At 38.8% G+C, this 16485-nt stretch overlaps 1 protein-coding gene across 2 annotated transcripts in view; it reads left to right on the top strand.

Moving 5' to 3' along the window:
• The window catches only part of Usp25 (ubiquitin specific peptidase 25), a 109260-nt gene extending 99691 nt beyond the window's left edge, over positions 1-9569 (top strand). The window contains exons 21-26 of one of the 2 annotated variants that reach the window (XM_087576469.1): positions 245-423; positions 1573-1651; positions 4043-4122; positions 6609-6732; positions 7717-7912; positions 8202-9569. In XM_087576469.1, coding sequence (XP_087432595.1) covers positions 245-423; positions 1573-1651; positions 4043-4122; positions 6609-6732; positions 7717-7912; positions 8202-8374 — 831 coding nt within the window. In that variant the 3' untranslated portion in view covers positions 8375-9569. 2 annotated transcript variants of the gene reach the window in all.
• Positions 9570-16485: the final 6916 nt, after the last annotated feature.

The following is a 16485-nucleotide window of genomic DNA, read 5'->3' on the forward strand; positions in this document are numbered from 1 at the left end:
GTGCAGACACACTGTGTCATCACTTCTGTGTATAGAAACATAAGAACATTTGAAAGATGATGGGATGAGGAAGGTTCTATGTAGTTGGTCATTCAGAGAATTCGTTTATAGTCTGGAGTGTGGAGACACGTAAATGAGCCAGCTTATGCATTAAAAGGTAAAAATGAACATTTAATTACCATGAGAATAGTGAAGAACTTCAACTTATAATTAATTAAAATCTTTGCCTTGTTTCATTTTCTAGGCAATAAAATTAGAGTATTCAAGGCTGGTCAAGTTGGCCCAAGAAGATACCCCACCAGAAACAGATTATCGTTTACATCATGTCCTGGTCTACTTTATCCAGAACCAGGCACCAAAGAAAATCATTGAGAAAACATTACTCGAACAATTTGGAGATAGAAATTTGAGTTTTGATGAAAGGTAAAAACACAAAGTATCTACTTGATGTGTTCATACTTGTCTTATTGTTCTTGTTACTTTGGTTTTGCAAATCACAAGTGTAAGACTTTTGTGTGTGCAAAAACTATAATAAAATAGAGTACAAACCTTTCTCCCATTAATTTGGTATTTGCGTCTCCATTTCACTAAAATTTCTAGCTATGCCTTTTTAAAGTTTTACCTAAAAGTAATTTGGATAATTCAAATTATGAATAAAGAAATCACTTTTCTATGGATGAAAATGTGATTTTTCAGCGTCTATACTGTGGGGATTTTAGGCCAGGTAATTTTATTGTAGGTTTCCGTGTGATTTGTCAGATACAGTAACATCTCTAATCAGTACTGTGAGAAACCAGTTCTTGGATTACAAAGATTCAAGCATCTCCCATATTTTCCCAGTAGCCACTAAAGCTGGAAAGTGAGCTTGCCTCTCTGGGCAATCCATGAAGAAAGTCTAGCCATGTATGCAGAAAATAGACATTGATAATTGTTTGATATGGAGAATGACATAAAAATATTTAATTTTTTCACCTGCAACCATTTTTTTCAGAATGTGCTATAACACTTGTAATGTTAATTTTTTTCTCATTAGTCTGAATTTCATTTAAAAGACTCTAGATATAGAGGTTCAAGTTACTAAATGTTACTTTTTTTTTCCTGAGACACTTTATAACCTTCATTGACTTTTGGAACTTACTGTATAGACCAGGCTGGCCGTAAACTCACAGAAATCTTAAATCTGATTTCTACGTGCTGGATTTAAATGTGTGCACCATTGTATCCAGCTCTTTTTTAATTCTTTAAAAAAATTATTCAGGTTTGCTTGCATTGTTGGGGGTTGGGAGTAAGACTTGCTTGCCATGGTAGATGTGCGAGGTTGTCTCTGTGCGGCTGGGGTGGTGAAGGGAAAGAAGCATGCGGGCCGTGGTGTACGTGTGAAGGTCGGAGGCCCACTCTGGCACTGTGGGCTGTGCGGATTGACTTGGTCAGGACGTCAAACCCTTGCTCCATCCCCCAGCACTTGTGGAGATTTTGTTTTTCTGTGTCTCATAATTTAGTTTTGTGCAACATGCTTTTACAGTTTTTATGGATTTTGTTTTTGATTTAGAAATGTTTTTCTTGTGTTTGAAGGTGTCACAACATAATGAAAGTTGCCCAAGCCAAACTGGAAATGATCAAACCTGAAGAAGTGAACTTGGAGGAATATGAGGTAGTATGCTTTGGTAGTATGACCTCTAGTTGACACATTCCATATGTCAGAAAGGAGAATAGAACTAAATGTTTTAAATGACTAAAACACTTTAAAGAAAACCCTTGGTCTTTATGTTTATAAGTGCTCTTGTATTTCATAAACTAGTTTTTGATCACTTCTATAGTTTCTCTAGCTTCATAAGTGCAATTCATTGCGTTAATGTGGAATTGCAGGTTTACGATGGGACTACTGAGCATCTTCTGAGCACTGCAGGTTTATTGACTGATTTCATCCAGATATTAGCCTCCAGTTCCATGGGACAATGACCGAGTGGCCCTCTGACCTCCACACAATTACCCTGGCAGCATGTCTCTCTCTTCCTCTCAGCCAACACACACACACACACACACACACACACACACACACAAATACATTTTTGAAAGAATGTGGTGGTGCATGCTTTTCCTTGCTACTTGTTTTATTATTCCTGGTTTGTCCAGGAGCACATGGGGCGCAGGGAGAGGGGATGAATTGACTGAAGTTTTCACAGGAGTTTACAGCTCTCAGACAGCAGAGCAAAGCTGCAGGCTAAACTGCCATTCTATCTACAGCGATTGTTTGCTATGTTTTCTGCCCTCCTGTTGCTCCCTCATATATTTTAGAGAGATGTTAGACAATCATTTTAGGTATCTGTGCCATCTAAAGTTATGATCCTCAGACAGTGGTGTCTATGAGTGCACACTTTTATCATGGCTCATGGGATTTGTCTTTGTGTGTGCACAAAACCTTTATTACATTGGTTTGAATACATGTTTTTAACTGACCAGATTCAAAGTGTAGTATAGATTTATGCTTTTAAAATTAAGTTTGAAAAATTTACTTTTATGTATGTCTTTCATTAATCTTTGGTCTTATTTACCAACTTTTAATTTTGCTGCATAGAGGTTCTAGGCACCTATAGCATAGGTAACATGATCTTGTATAATTTTACCTTTTTGTGAAGATGAACTGATTGTATCAAAATGATGACTTGAAGTAATTAAAACTGTGTGCAGAGTGAAGGGCCATGTAAAGAACACCCTTCTCCTCTCCATTTGCTCATAGGAATGGAGCCAGAACCGGTTTACAGCTTTTGGTGAAACTTTGTTTAGATGAACCCTATATATATATATATTATTGTTGAACTAGTTATTTTTATTTTATTTTTTGATGTGTGATGTTTTATTATTTGCAGGAGGTTCTTTTTCCTCCTCCACTTCCTCCTCTTCTTCCTCTTTTTCATTTTGTTAATCATTCCATTCATTTACATCTCAAATGATATCCCACTTCCTGGTCACCCCTCTACAAACCACCCATCTGCCAACCTCCCTCTCCTCAGTCCCCTTTGCCTCTATGAGGGTGCTCCCCCACCCACTGTCTTCTGCCCCACCCTCCAGCATCTCCCTATGCAGATGTATCCAACTTCCACAGGACCAAGGGCCTCCCCTCCCACTGTTGTCAGGCAAGGCCATCCTCTGCTACATATGTATCAGGAGCCATGGATCCCTCCCTGGATACTCCTTGGTTGGTGGTCTAGTCCCTGGGAGCACTGGGTGATCCGGCCAGCTGACTTTGTTCTTCCTCTGGGGTTGCAATCCCCTCAGCTCCTCCAGTCCTTCAGCCAGCTCCCCGACCAGGGTTCTGGAGCTCAGTCTGATGGTTGTTTCCGAGCATCCATATCTCTATTGGTCAGGTGCTGGCAAAACCTCCCAGGGAACAGCCACACCAGGTTCCTGTCAGCAAGCGCCTCTTGGCAACAGCAACAGTGTTGGAGTTTGGAGTCTGCAGAGAGAATGAAACATTCTTTAAGAAATGGGGGGGGGTTGTTATTGTTGTTTCTTTGCCCTAAGTACCCCTGTTTACTGTTGTTTGTGGGGTAAGGGGGCTTGCTTTTCACCATGTGTCAAGAGTACTCTGCAGAGTATTTAAAATTCCTCCTATTTAATAATAATGAATAAGTAAACTATGACAGTTTTTATTTCCTTAAAATTCTGTATCAAGCAACAAGTTCAAGCTCTGGACAGAACTCTATCAATAGAATATTCCTGTCTGTACAATTCTAATATTAGTAAATTTTATACTGAAGAATGTTTTATAGGAAGAGAAAAATAACCATTTGGTCATCCTGCCATTTCATTATGTTTTATCTTCTATTCTTAGCCTTCTGGTAATATTGTTTAATTTCTTATCCGTGACTAAATACATGATAATCATCATCATCATCATCGTCATCATCATACTAAAAAGTAGTGTGCTACCTAAATTATTTTAATTTTAAATTCATTTCTCTGTATAACTATCAGAACAGTGCATCGTTTTATACTCTTGCCATAGTTTTACTCTTTTCTTTTTTAATATTTTAATGTACAGGAGTGGCACGCAGATTATAAGAAATTCAGAGAAACAACTATGTATCTCATAATTGGACTAGAAAACTTTCAGAGAGAAAGGTAAGACAGTGAAAAAATGTGGAAAAAATGTTTGTTCTGATCATTAATTCTATTCAGTAATTGCTACCTGATGCAGAATATGAAGATTATATTTTAATGAAAGTTTTAGCTAAAAACAATTTTAAATTATAGAATATTGCAAATTTAATACAATATTAAATACTCTCACTATAAAATATATTTTGCTTTTACTCTAAATCCAAAAAGTTGGCATTTGTGTTTTTGTTATTCTTGTTCTTCAATAGTTTCACACATGGATACATTGCATATTCACGACCGCATTGACCCCACCCACCCACTGCCATCCTCCTCCCTGACCTTTCCAACTGCTCCCCACTTCCAATTTCCCACAAGCATTCATGTCTACTCTTTTCTGTTTTTTTTCCTTGCCCACTGAATTGACCAGGACTGAGTTTAACATTGTTTATTGTGACCATGAGTTTGGATATGCCTGTTAGCGCCTAATGGACTCTAATTGAAAGTTCTGTATAAAGCCCTTCCTTATAATGCGGAGAACAGAAGGGCTGAGCATATGCGACATCAGTGGTTAGTATATTTCTTCTTCAGCTTAGTTAGACGCACATCAGAAGCCATTCTTCTGTCTTCATCTGAATCCGCAGGTACCATAAAGAGAGTATTAGTGATAGGAAATTCACTTACAGTGTTCTTCACCTAGTATGCACAAGGCCTAAGGTTTAATCCTACTGCACACCCACAAAAAAAAGTTTTTCTTTAAAAACTTATAAATGATACATACATTTTAAATTGAAGATAATTTTAAAATTTGAATGTATTTAACTGTAAAATTGCTATTTTGTTTTATTTTTAATTGAAAAATTGATTTTTAATATAGTATAATTATCATTTCCCCTCCCCCATACCATCCACACTCTGCTACCCATCTAAATCTGTACCCTTTCTTTCTTTTATATAATACAAATAGGCATCTAAAAATAATAAAATAATCAATATTATAACTCTTATTATGAAAACATTTTATGCACTTTTCATTTCTATAATTTGCTAGTTTATATTCATTTCTCCATACTTTATTCAATTTCTTAGTATCAAAATACTTAACCTAGTGATTTTTTAAGAGACTGCTTTATTTTCAATGCAGTGTCTTACTGAAGCCAAGCAAAATAACTACTGACCTACTTCTTCACTTGCGTTAATAGACTGTAGGAGGTTCCCACTAAGGCGATGCCGTGTTTCTAATGACAAGTGGGCACTTATTTCTAGGATATGACTGTCCAACTGTCCAAGGTACACCTTGGATGACCATTTAAGTCTCTATAATGACGTCAGTTTCTTAGTAGTACAGGCACATCCATTGAACATTTAGTGTCCATTCTGCATACCAGAGCTCTTGCTGAGGGCCTGCGTCCTGCCTAGCCCCAGCTTCTTAGCCTACAAGTGCTGCTGTTTATGACTTTCATCCTGTTTCAGGGCACATAAATCCTATCAGAGAGCAGTCAGTCATTCCTGCAGTGTTTGTGCCACTGTCGTGTCAGTAGCCTGTCTTGCCAGGCTAGTCCTTGTTGTAGCTGTGCTGTTTTCAGTGACAGGGACTTGCCATCAAGTCGAGAGTGTTGCTAAAGGCAGGGCATCCTGTAATGTTTAGGGGTCTGTGGAAACCTCAGTGGCCAGCAGTTCCAAAGGAAGTCACTCAGTCAAGGCCCTTGGCTTTTTCCTTTATTCTCTTCAGTAGAGAATAGTAGAGGCATTGATGACCTGTCGTAATGTCACTCTGGTTTAATGTGTGTGTGTGTGTGTGTGTGTGTGTGTGTGTGTGTGTGTGTAGGTGTATGTATGTATCTATATATGTATACATGTATGCATGTGTGCATTCAGCTTGTGTAGTAAGCCTCAGTTTATCTTGTTTAAGGGGTCTTTGGTGTTGTTTATCCCTTCCCATACCAGCTCCTCTGTCCTAACCTCTCTCTCCCTTCCCAGTTTAACCCTTCTTAATTGGTCCCGTAAGTTTCCAAATTGAAAGTATGTTTTCTGCTTTCTGTCCGTCATCTCCTCTGGGCATTTTTCCTTTTATGTTTTCTCAGTGGCCAAAAATTTTTCTCTACATACAAAAACTTGACTTACATGGTCATTGCATGGAACAAATAATACATGTAAGTATAAAGTTAACAAAAGTAATCTTTTCGTAGGAAAATATTGTGTTAAAAACATTGACTGTTGGCCTCACATCAGACTTTTGGTCCTATGTGGAAAGCATCAAATCGCAGTATACAGAGACAACAGAAGGCCTAGTGACTCCTGCAGCCGAGGCCATTCTCCCATGGTCTTTAGTTCTTTGCTTTACTTTCCCACCTTCAGGTTTAGCTCTTGTTAAAAAAGGTGTGTTTGCTCATTTGATGTATTGAACGTATTCTATTATAGGAAATAGACACTTAGGTATATACAACATTGTTTTATAGTTAATAGATTGCTTGATAGTAATTAAATACTAATATTATGTTTATTTTAAGTTATATAGACTCCTTGCTGTTCCTTATCTGTGCTTATCAGAATAACAAAGAGCTCTTGTCCAAGGGTCCATACAGAGGGCATGATGGAGACTTGATATCACATTACAGAAGAGAGTGTTTACTGGTGAGTAGAAATTGCAGGTGTTCACATTTTTCTCGTTAGGCACATTTTACAGTTTTGCACATAGGTAATCGACTGTAAACACTGTTGGATAAAAATCATAATTTCTGCATAAAGTGTTTTTAATGAAAAACTACTGCTTTCCTTGTATTTCCAGATTTTATCATTCTATTGCCATTCCCTGTTTGCTATAAAAGGATGACTAGATCATGAAGAAAGACATTCTATACAGCAAACAATTAGGTTCCTGAGAGCAGTCAGTCATTCTGGACTTAGCTTGAAAATTTCCTTGAACATATTTCCTTTCATTTACAGTGGGAGACTGATAGTTTTTTTCAAATATTTTAGTCTCTCTAAATTATTATTATTATCATTATTATTATTATTGAAGATTTTTAAAGTTACCTTCAAAAAATTTTCCTCTATGTTACGTAACTTTACATATGTAGAGAGTTTAATTAATGCACACTAAATCACCTAGCTCCCCCACATGAAATTCCCCTAAAATGTGATTACATTGGACCCACTGTCTCCTGCTAGCATTACTCTCATCCATAATGCAAACCACTAAGTAATAATTGTTTTTCCGTTTAAGAAAGATGAGAATAAACCTCTCTAGTTTTGTTATATGCATTAAATGTAAGAAAAGAATGTTTAAATGGATCTTTTGATGAAATACTTTCTCTTAGAAATTAGAACTACTCCTTTATGTTAATTTTAGTGTGAAGTGTTGTTTTTTCAGGTTTCATTGAGTCATTTGAAAGTAATTCTTTTCTTTTTCTATTGTCTTTGTTATCTATGTAGCTTTTTCTGAGAGAGTGTGTGTGTTTGGTGTATATAATTGGTGGCATTATACCTGATTGTTATTTGTTCTGATACTGTTTGAACATTTTGTTCATGTTGTCTTCAGTATTACCATGTTCAGGTCCTCCTTTCTTAACTGTAAGAGGAAGCAAAATGTGTCCCTTTTTTTCTCATTCCATCAAGAAATTAAATGAGCAAGCGGCAGAGCTGTTCGAGTCTGGAGAGGACCGAGAAGTGAGCAATGGCTTAATTATTATGAATGAGTTTATCGTTCCCTTTTTGCCCTTGTTGCTGGTGGATGAAACGGAAGAGAGAGATATCCTTGCTGTGGAGGACATGAGGAACCGATGGTGTTCATACCTGGGGCAAGACATGGAACGTAAGTGAGCAGTGCTGCTTGGCCCCGGGATGGCTCAGGAGCGGAGGAGGCCGCTGTCATCTCTGGCCTCCTTTGACATCCTGGAGTTCTTCCGCCTCCACACTATATCCACTTCCCTCCTTCAGAGCTGAGGTGTGCACATTTCTGCTGCCATGTGCCTTACAAATCAAACTACAAAAGCAAAGCTCAGATCCCTAGAATGGAAGCAATTTCATCTTCTATGAGAAGCCTGCAAGAGGTGTTCCTTTCACTTCTCTTTGTGTTTAGATAAATCTATTTGTATTTGCAGCCAACCTCCAAGAAAAGCTGACGGATTTTCTGCCAAAACTGCTTGATTGTTCTACAGAGATTAAAGGTTTCCACGAGCCGCCAAAGTTACCTTCCTATTCTGCGCATGAACTCTGCGAGCGATTCGCCCGAATCATGTTGTCCCTCAGTCGCACTCCTGCTGATGGAAGATAAACTGCCCGGACTTCTCATGGTCACCATAGAAACTCTGTTCTCACCCCAGCTTCCTGCCAGGGGGGTTGCTTGCTGCTGCTAGAGTTTTTAACTTTTTATTTTAATAACTGCAAAAGACAAAACGACTATGCCGACCTTAGCCAAGACTACAAACAATAAACCTGAGAATCGCATGGCACTCCCCTTGTTTTATCGAAACCGATGTATAATTACAAATGAATTGATTTCTTGTGGCAAGGCTATGCTTTTGCTGCCTTCCATTGCAGTATTGCCTCTCAGTTTTCTTTACAAACAGCTTTCCGTTTAGTCTGGAACTTTTAAGACTAAGCCATTAAGTGTTCAGCACTGTGTATGATACATACTATTTGGTAGCTTGTAAATGAAGTCAAAGAATAAAGTTTTATTTATGGCTACCTATGTGTTTGTAAGCAGGCATATTGTATAATGGTGTGTATTTTAGTTCTATAAAGGACTGTAGTTGTGGGGTTGACATTGGGTGGTGCACACAATAGCCCTTTTGTGTTAGTGTAATGGAACCATGTTGGAAATGTACTAAGTATTTAGCACTTCGATGTGTCCATATCAATTGAGTTCTTGGACCTAAACATGTTATGTCCAGTCAGATTTCATTGAAGTGAATGACTGGATTTTAAGTCAAGCTGCACTGAAGCTTTTAACCTTTCCTTAGATTAAACGTTTGTTCTTTTATGTATGTGTAAATAATACAAGGTGATTATTTCAAGAGAAAACTGAAAAAGTACTTGAATAAGGGCTATTGAGAAATTTAAAAAGAAAAAAATGTGCACATATACACACATACATGCACATACATGTATTCTTCATAATGGAGGGCAATGTTTTTCATTATATAATTATTCTATTTTTGTAAATTATATACTACTTTAATTGAGAAATGTCCTCTACTAATCAATGCTGTGAAATGAAATTGATAGTTCGACTAGTAATTATAAGAATCTTAACTTTTTATTCGCCTCCTTTTTTTTTTTTCAAAAAAGGTAAAAGACGTAGACTATTTTATGGACGGAGCTACTGTTTTAAGATCAATGAAGTGATGTTGTGAATGAAAATCTAGATTAATGCTTTAAAGGTAATCATGTTACCACCGATCTATTTTTGAATTTATAAAAATTCTTTATAACTGATACTTTGTTAGCATAGTAAACTATATCATTACCCTGTGTGTCTATTGTCTGTTATCGCGTCACCAAGCATATGCTCTACAAGCGCCTGTCACCAAAGATCCAACAGCACGGCCAGGGCTCCTCACCCTTCCGAGTGCTCTGACCCTTTATTTAGCACAGTCCCTCACGTTGTGGTGACCCTCGGTCACAAACTTCTTTTGTTCCTACTTCATAACTAGACTTTTGCTACTGCTACGGATTACAATATCTGATAGGAAGGCTACCTGATGTATGACTCCAAGGGGGTTGATAACCTCTGTACTAGAGGAAGCTGACACAATGACTTCTGCAATATAATTTTGCAAAGGGAATTTTGTGTGGTGAGGCAGCCAGGAGGAATCATTGGGACCCAACCTGTGTAAATGAGGCGTGGCATATTATGGGCATTAAAGTGTTTGGGTTTACAGTCCTTGTTCTTTTACAAGTCTAGAAACTTTACATTGTTGTTGCCACTTTGCTAGCTATCACACATGTCACGCTATCAAAGTGGCAAACTGCTTTATATATGTTTGCAATTGCCTGCCATGGCACAAAGGAGTCAAATGCCAGGTTGAGACTGTTGTGTCAAAAAGTGTGTCCAGTGTATTATGTGGTTCTTATGACTAAGACAGTAGTATTATATTCAGTTCATAAGAAACTAGCTCATGAGCCTGTGACACAGCTCAGTGGGTAAAGGAATTTGCTGCCAAGCTCGACGAGCAGTGAGGGACCCCACAGGGTGGCCAGAGAGCACTGCCTTCCCCAGGTCATGCTCTGAACGCGCACAGACATGCTTGCACTAAACAGTAGTGAAACAATTTCACAAGCAAATTTATTCATGTCTAGGATTGAATTTGAAATAACTTAGTGATATAAATGAACTTTACCCATACCTGGACAACCAACGTGCTTTCTTAGGGCCATTTACTCTGTCAATTTAGGTCACTGAAATTTTCTTACTTGTTGAGTTCTAAGTATAACTTGTAGCTTGTGATTTAAGAGTCAGAGCCTCATAGAACTGTTTGTTCATGGTAGGGTCAATATTCAATTATTATTATTTTGAAATATTTAGGGTAGAAATAGGTTAAGAAAGAACCTATGACTTAAATATATGTGGCTTTAGGGGACCAGAAACCATGACTCAACCTAAGGTATTCTGGCAGCATCTTATTCTTTAAATTCAAAGTTAGCATATGCTGTATTTAAGGGTACTAGTTCTCAAGAGGTTGGCTCTGTTTAACCTGTCTGAAAATTCTTGAGCCCCATCTCATAACTAGGATTCAAAACCATCCGATGCTGTGTTAGAGGTTTTTGTTTTTGTTTTTTCTTTAATTATTTTTCTTGGATACTTCATGTATTTACATTTCAAATGTTATCCCCTTTCCCCTCTCTCCCATACCCCTCCCCCAGCTTCTATGAGGATGCTCCCACTCTCACCCACCACTCCAACTTGAACACCCTAGCATTACCCTACATTGGGAAAAGTTCACAGGACTAAGAACAAGTCTTCCCCTCCCTTTGATGCCAGACAATGCCATCCTCTCCTACATATGTGGCTGGAGTCATAGGTCCCTCCATGTGTACTCTTTGGTTGGTAGTTTAGTCCCTGGGAGCTCTGGAGGGGTCTGGTTGGTTGATATTGTTATTCCTATGGGATTGCAAACCCCTTCAGTTCCTCAGTCTTTTCTCTAACTCCTCCATTGGGGTCCCCTTGTTCATTCCAATGGTCAGCTGCAAGCATCCTCATCTGTATCAGTAGGGCTCTGGCAGAGCCTCTCTGGAGACACCCATATCAGGCTCCTGTCAGCAAGCACTTCTTGGCATCAGCAATAGTGATTGGGTTTGTTGACTGCACATGGGATGGATCCCCAGGTGGGGCAGTCTCTGGATGACCTTCCCTTCAGTCCCTGCTTCATCTACTCTTTGTCCCTGTATTTCCTCCCATGAGTATTTTGTTCTCCCATGTGCCGAAGCTGGTGAACCATCTGACATTGTAAAACACTTAGCAGCATTTTGTGTGTCTTAATATTCTGTTGATGCCACTCTCTTCTTATTCTGTATTGACATTTTCCTCTCTTCTTCACCAGTAGTTTCAAAGAAGTGATACTTTTTGTGTTTCATTTCTGAGATCACTGAAAATAATAAGGATTTTCCCTATGTTTGCTTCTGCAGGAGTTTGGTATCTTTGCTTTTATTCAAATTTATTGACTTACCCCTAAGTTCGAAACTTATCCCCAAAATTAACAAAAAAATGCTCTAGGGTGATTTATTATTATTGTATTTTATTTTCCATTTTCTTCATATTGTTAGGTAAATTAAATGTTCTTTGATATGGCCATGATCCAACTTTCTTCAGCACATGTATAACAGCTTTCTGGGGCCATGAAACAAAGCAGTGCAAAACTATTTACTCTCAGGTCTAGAAGCTACATGTTCAGATTAAGGATTGGCCTACTGGTTTTTGTGGGATACTGTCTCTGTTCTCTGCCCCGGTATGGCCTTTTCTTTCTACACACATCTCAGCTTTCCCTAAATTGAGGGCTACAGTCGTGCTGGGTGCAGACCCCATCTTCATGACCTCACAATATTTTATTCAGCTGCATCAGGGCCTCATTTCTAAGTACACACCAAAGGCTGGGGCTTTCATATGGAGTTCGCAGGCCACATTTCCATTCAGATAGTATGAAGTGGCTGGTTCTCTTCCTTTCTTGATGTAAGGATAAGGTGTTAGCATTTCCCTTTAGCAGATGTCTTATTTTCTTGCCACGCCACTTTTATTTTTCTTAGGAACCATTGTAGCAACCTAATCCAGAAAGAGCTCGTCTGACACTCAGCTAAGTGTCTCTCGGAGACACTTTTGTTAAATGAATGGAACCAGCACTGTTGATGGGTGGGAGTGCATTAGTTGCATTTCACATTGTACTTTTGATATTTTTGTTATCTTTTTCACATCTCTTCCCAATTCCCTAATCTACCCCCGGATGGTATATTTTTCTGTTTGCCTAATATCAACTCAGATGTGGTGACTTTTGTTTTTGAGCATTGATAAGGAGGGAGTCATTTGTTTTAAAATTGTAGTAGCCAACCATTTTACACAGTCCTCCTACTTTCCAGAAGCCAGTTGGTTTCCTTCTCCTGTTAGCTCTCAAATGATAGGTAATAAATAGAAAATTAAAACACTGATAATGATGTAATAGGAAGAAATATCTGGGAAAATATTACCCTCTCCCCAACTTGAGAGGCAGAGGCACGATGGTCTGAAGTTTGATGTTGCCTTGTGCTATATAATAACAAAGGGTTTCAAAAATGAAATAATGAGTCATGATTAAGGGTCTACATGAAGTAGAACACACAAATTTGCTGGTGCCAATATTTTAAATATCCTAGTTAGGCTCTTAATAATGAACACTGCAGACCTCCATTACCATGTTAGATGTCTCATTCTGCCAGCTGTCATAACAGACTAAAACTTTTCCTTACCCTTGCCAACAAAAATGAAGGGATTTTGGCTGCCCATCAACTCATGTGGATCTGTAAGTGTAGTTTAACAAGACGTTGGAGGACATTTTGGGTAACACACTATTCTAAAAAAAATGATATAAATCAAATCAGAAAAAAAAATACTTCGTTGAACTTACACATTTTAAGATATTCATCCGGTTTACTCATAGTCCTGGAAGCTGGTCGTTGAAGATTAAGGAATTAGCAAGTTGATTTTGTGGGATACTGTCCCCTCTATGCCAATGCCCACACTCTGTCCCACTGTGACCTTTTCTCTATGCCAAGGACTCATCACTACTTTCATCTACTCTTCCAGACCCTATCTTCATCACATCCTATTTCATTCACCTCCATGAAGGCGTCAAAGATGTTTGCTCTTTGGCAGAAACAATTTAAGAGCCCTACTTTCTTTCAACCCATAGTCATCTCAGATCTTTCGGGTTGTCTTTAAAACAATCGTTTTTCTCTAATTATCTACTGCTTCTCCAGTAGTATTAATTTGTGTACTACTAAGAATGTAGAAGGCATTGTTTTTTAATTAAGTTCTGCTGGCATTTTTTTTTTGAGACAGGCTCTCTCCTATTTAACGAGCTCTAGCACTGTATACAGACCAGGATGTCTTTGTATTTATGAACCCTCTTCCATCAGCCCTGTATTTTATTATTAAAATGCTTCTTAGGTGAGAACCAACTCAACACACAAAATTAGAGTTGTTGGACAAATTTTTTAGTGATTGATTGACTTAGTCCTACCTTGACATACTTGGTAATTTAGGAGCGTGGATGAGTTAGGTTTTGTATGGACTGTCTTTCAGTGGGACAGCAGGGCCTAAAAGTTTCTTTTCCCTAGACGGAAAGCACGCCTGTTTTGTCATGTGCTCCCCTTGAATCTGACACTGCACGTAGAGGGTTCCCAGCACTTAATTTATTGTCCCCCACAATTCTTTTTCAGTTTTTGGTGTTACTTTTGTCCTGCTCCTCATGGTCTGTAACTTCCTAAAACATTTCTTCCATTCAATTTTTCCCCACCTGTAGTGTTTCTAATTCATAAGTCAGTAATTTCTGACTGAAAACTCCTCTTGGTGTTAGACTGGTGTATTTCTATTGTCTGTCTTATGAGATGTGGATATTTCAGACAAGATAGGCATGTTCATGGTGGTAAAACTGTAGATATTTCTGGATATTTCAAAGGTACTTGAACCATACATATCCAAATTAAACTCCTCATCGTTCCATGGATCTGATTCTCTTATACGCCTCAGTGAAAAACATAAATCTAGAAATCCAGAATTAAAATTTTTTTTATCAATCCTCACTTATGCCAAGTGTTCTCTAGGGAGCTTTTGAATCTCATGACTATAGCTCATTGGACCTCCCAGAGCTGCCTTTGGACTATTGGTTTTATTGAAGAATAGCCTGTCTTGGCTCTTGCTCCTGCACACACCTTTCACACTGCTGACTCAGTGACCTCCATATAGAGCTGGCTTCATATGTTTGTTTTCTATGGCAGGACTGGACTCCTCTAGAGGGGAATGATGCTTTTTTATAGCTTGAATACCTGCCAAAATATCTAGCAACTTTTCTTATTCACTTTTTGCATCTTTTCTACCCCTCAAGTTATTGAATCTATATGTTTTCCTTTAGCTACTTTAAAAGAATATCACTTAGTCACTCTGGCCATATTTCATCCACTCAGTGGTTCCACATAACTCATTGTTTACTATGAGTTTTTACCTTGTTCTCATTGGAATGATGCTCAGTCTTTCAATAATCAGTGGACTGACTGTCTCTGACATACCTGTCTCAATAATAACCCAGAAGACTTACTATTTGCTATAGCTTAGCCCTTTGCTGGCTGACCCCTAGCTAGCTCTAACCTGACTAATTCAAGTCCTTGTCTGCCACATGGCCTTGTTGCCTCTCACTCAGTTCAGTATCTATTCTTTGTATCTCCATGTCACTAGGGCAAACCCCTCTGTGCCAAATTCTGCCCCAGAGTCCCTGTCTCAGCTCAGAAATCTTGCTTTGCCTCTCTTGCCCAGCTATTGTCCATCAGATCACTAGGGAGCCAATCAGATGTTGATGCAGGTGTATGCTTACAAAATACTCAGGCAGTATCGATAAAAATATCCATAAAAATAACAGCACCAAAGTCCAGTCAGCATTCAGCCCTCTGCCTGCATAGAAAATCAACATCTGAATAAATGAAGAAAACCTTCACAAGGTGCACAAAAAGATTATCCCAGCCCCTCATTCATGTGGACATTTCACTTTTGGAATAATATCCATTTGTCAAGCATATTTAGAAATCCCAATCAGAACACATTAGGTTTTAGTATTGCTTTCTATCTTGGTTCTGCCATAAACCAGTTTACTGTCTGTTGTGGGTTTTTTTTTTAAAGATTTATTTATTTCATATATGTGAGTACACTCTAGCTATCTTCAGACACACCAGAAGAGGGCACTGGATCCCATTACAGATGGTTGTGAGCCACCATGTGGTTGCTGGGATTTGAACTCAGGACCTCTGGAAGAGCAGTCAGTGCTCTAACCACTGAGCCATCTCTCCAGCCCCACTATCTGTTCTCCAGGTGGCACCTCTCGCCACATGTGTGATGAAGGAATATCAGACTAGCTGTGACGCAGCTGTAAGTACAGTGACTTAAGAAGATAATAAGAAATATAAATGCAGGATGAATCTCATAGTCCTAAGAAGCACAAATGTTGTCAGAACCATGGCGCTTCAACAAGGCCGCTTGACACTGATGTTCAGTTCTGCTAGAAACTGAACTGTTTGGCTCATATATCATTTGGATAGTTCTGGAAGTCCTGAAAGTTGTTCAAAACCACAATGAACCTTAGTTTAGCACGGAGAGAATCAGCAACCGAGAGAAGGAAATGGCCTTGATTTCCTGCCTTCCAACTTCCTCTAGTACTAATTAGCAAAAGCCGACATGGAATGAAAGCAACAATGAAATAAGTTGAGGACAGAAGCCTAGAGGTCCAGCCTCAGCATCCAGAGCTGAGAGTGGAAGGGCACGGCTTCAGCTCAGGTGAAATAGGTAAACAGCTAGACACTAGTCCCCTCTAAAGATCCTTTTTATACAGATGCTGACTCCAAAAGTGAGAATTCAGGGATGCGTGTATTATATCTGGGTCTTAAAGTGTACTTGTGGTTGGCTCCAAGCATCCACATCTGCATTGGTCAGGCGCTGGCAGAACATCATGAGGAAGAGCCATACTAGGTTCCTGTCAGCAAGCGCCTCTTGGCAACAGGAACAGTGTCCAGGTTTGGTGTCTGCAGACAAGATGGATTCCCCAGGTTGAGGCAGTCCCTGGCCCTTCCTTCAGCCTCTGCTCTATTTTTTGTCCCTTTCTTTCCTTTGGACAGGAACATTTCCAGGATTACAAACTTTGAGATGGGTGCGTG

Source organism: Rattus norvegicus, chromosome 11, assembly GCF_021556685.1.
Source record: "Rattus norvegicus strain SHRSP/BbbUtx chromosome 11, alternate assembly SHRSP_T2T, whole genome shotgun sequence".
In the NCBI taxonomy this organism is placed as follows: Eukaryota; Metazoa; Chordata; class Mammalia; order Rodentia; family Muridae; genus Rattus; species Rattus norvegicus.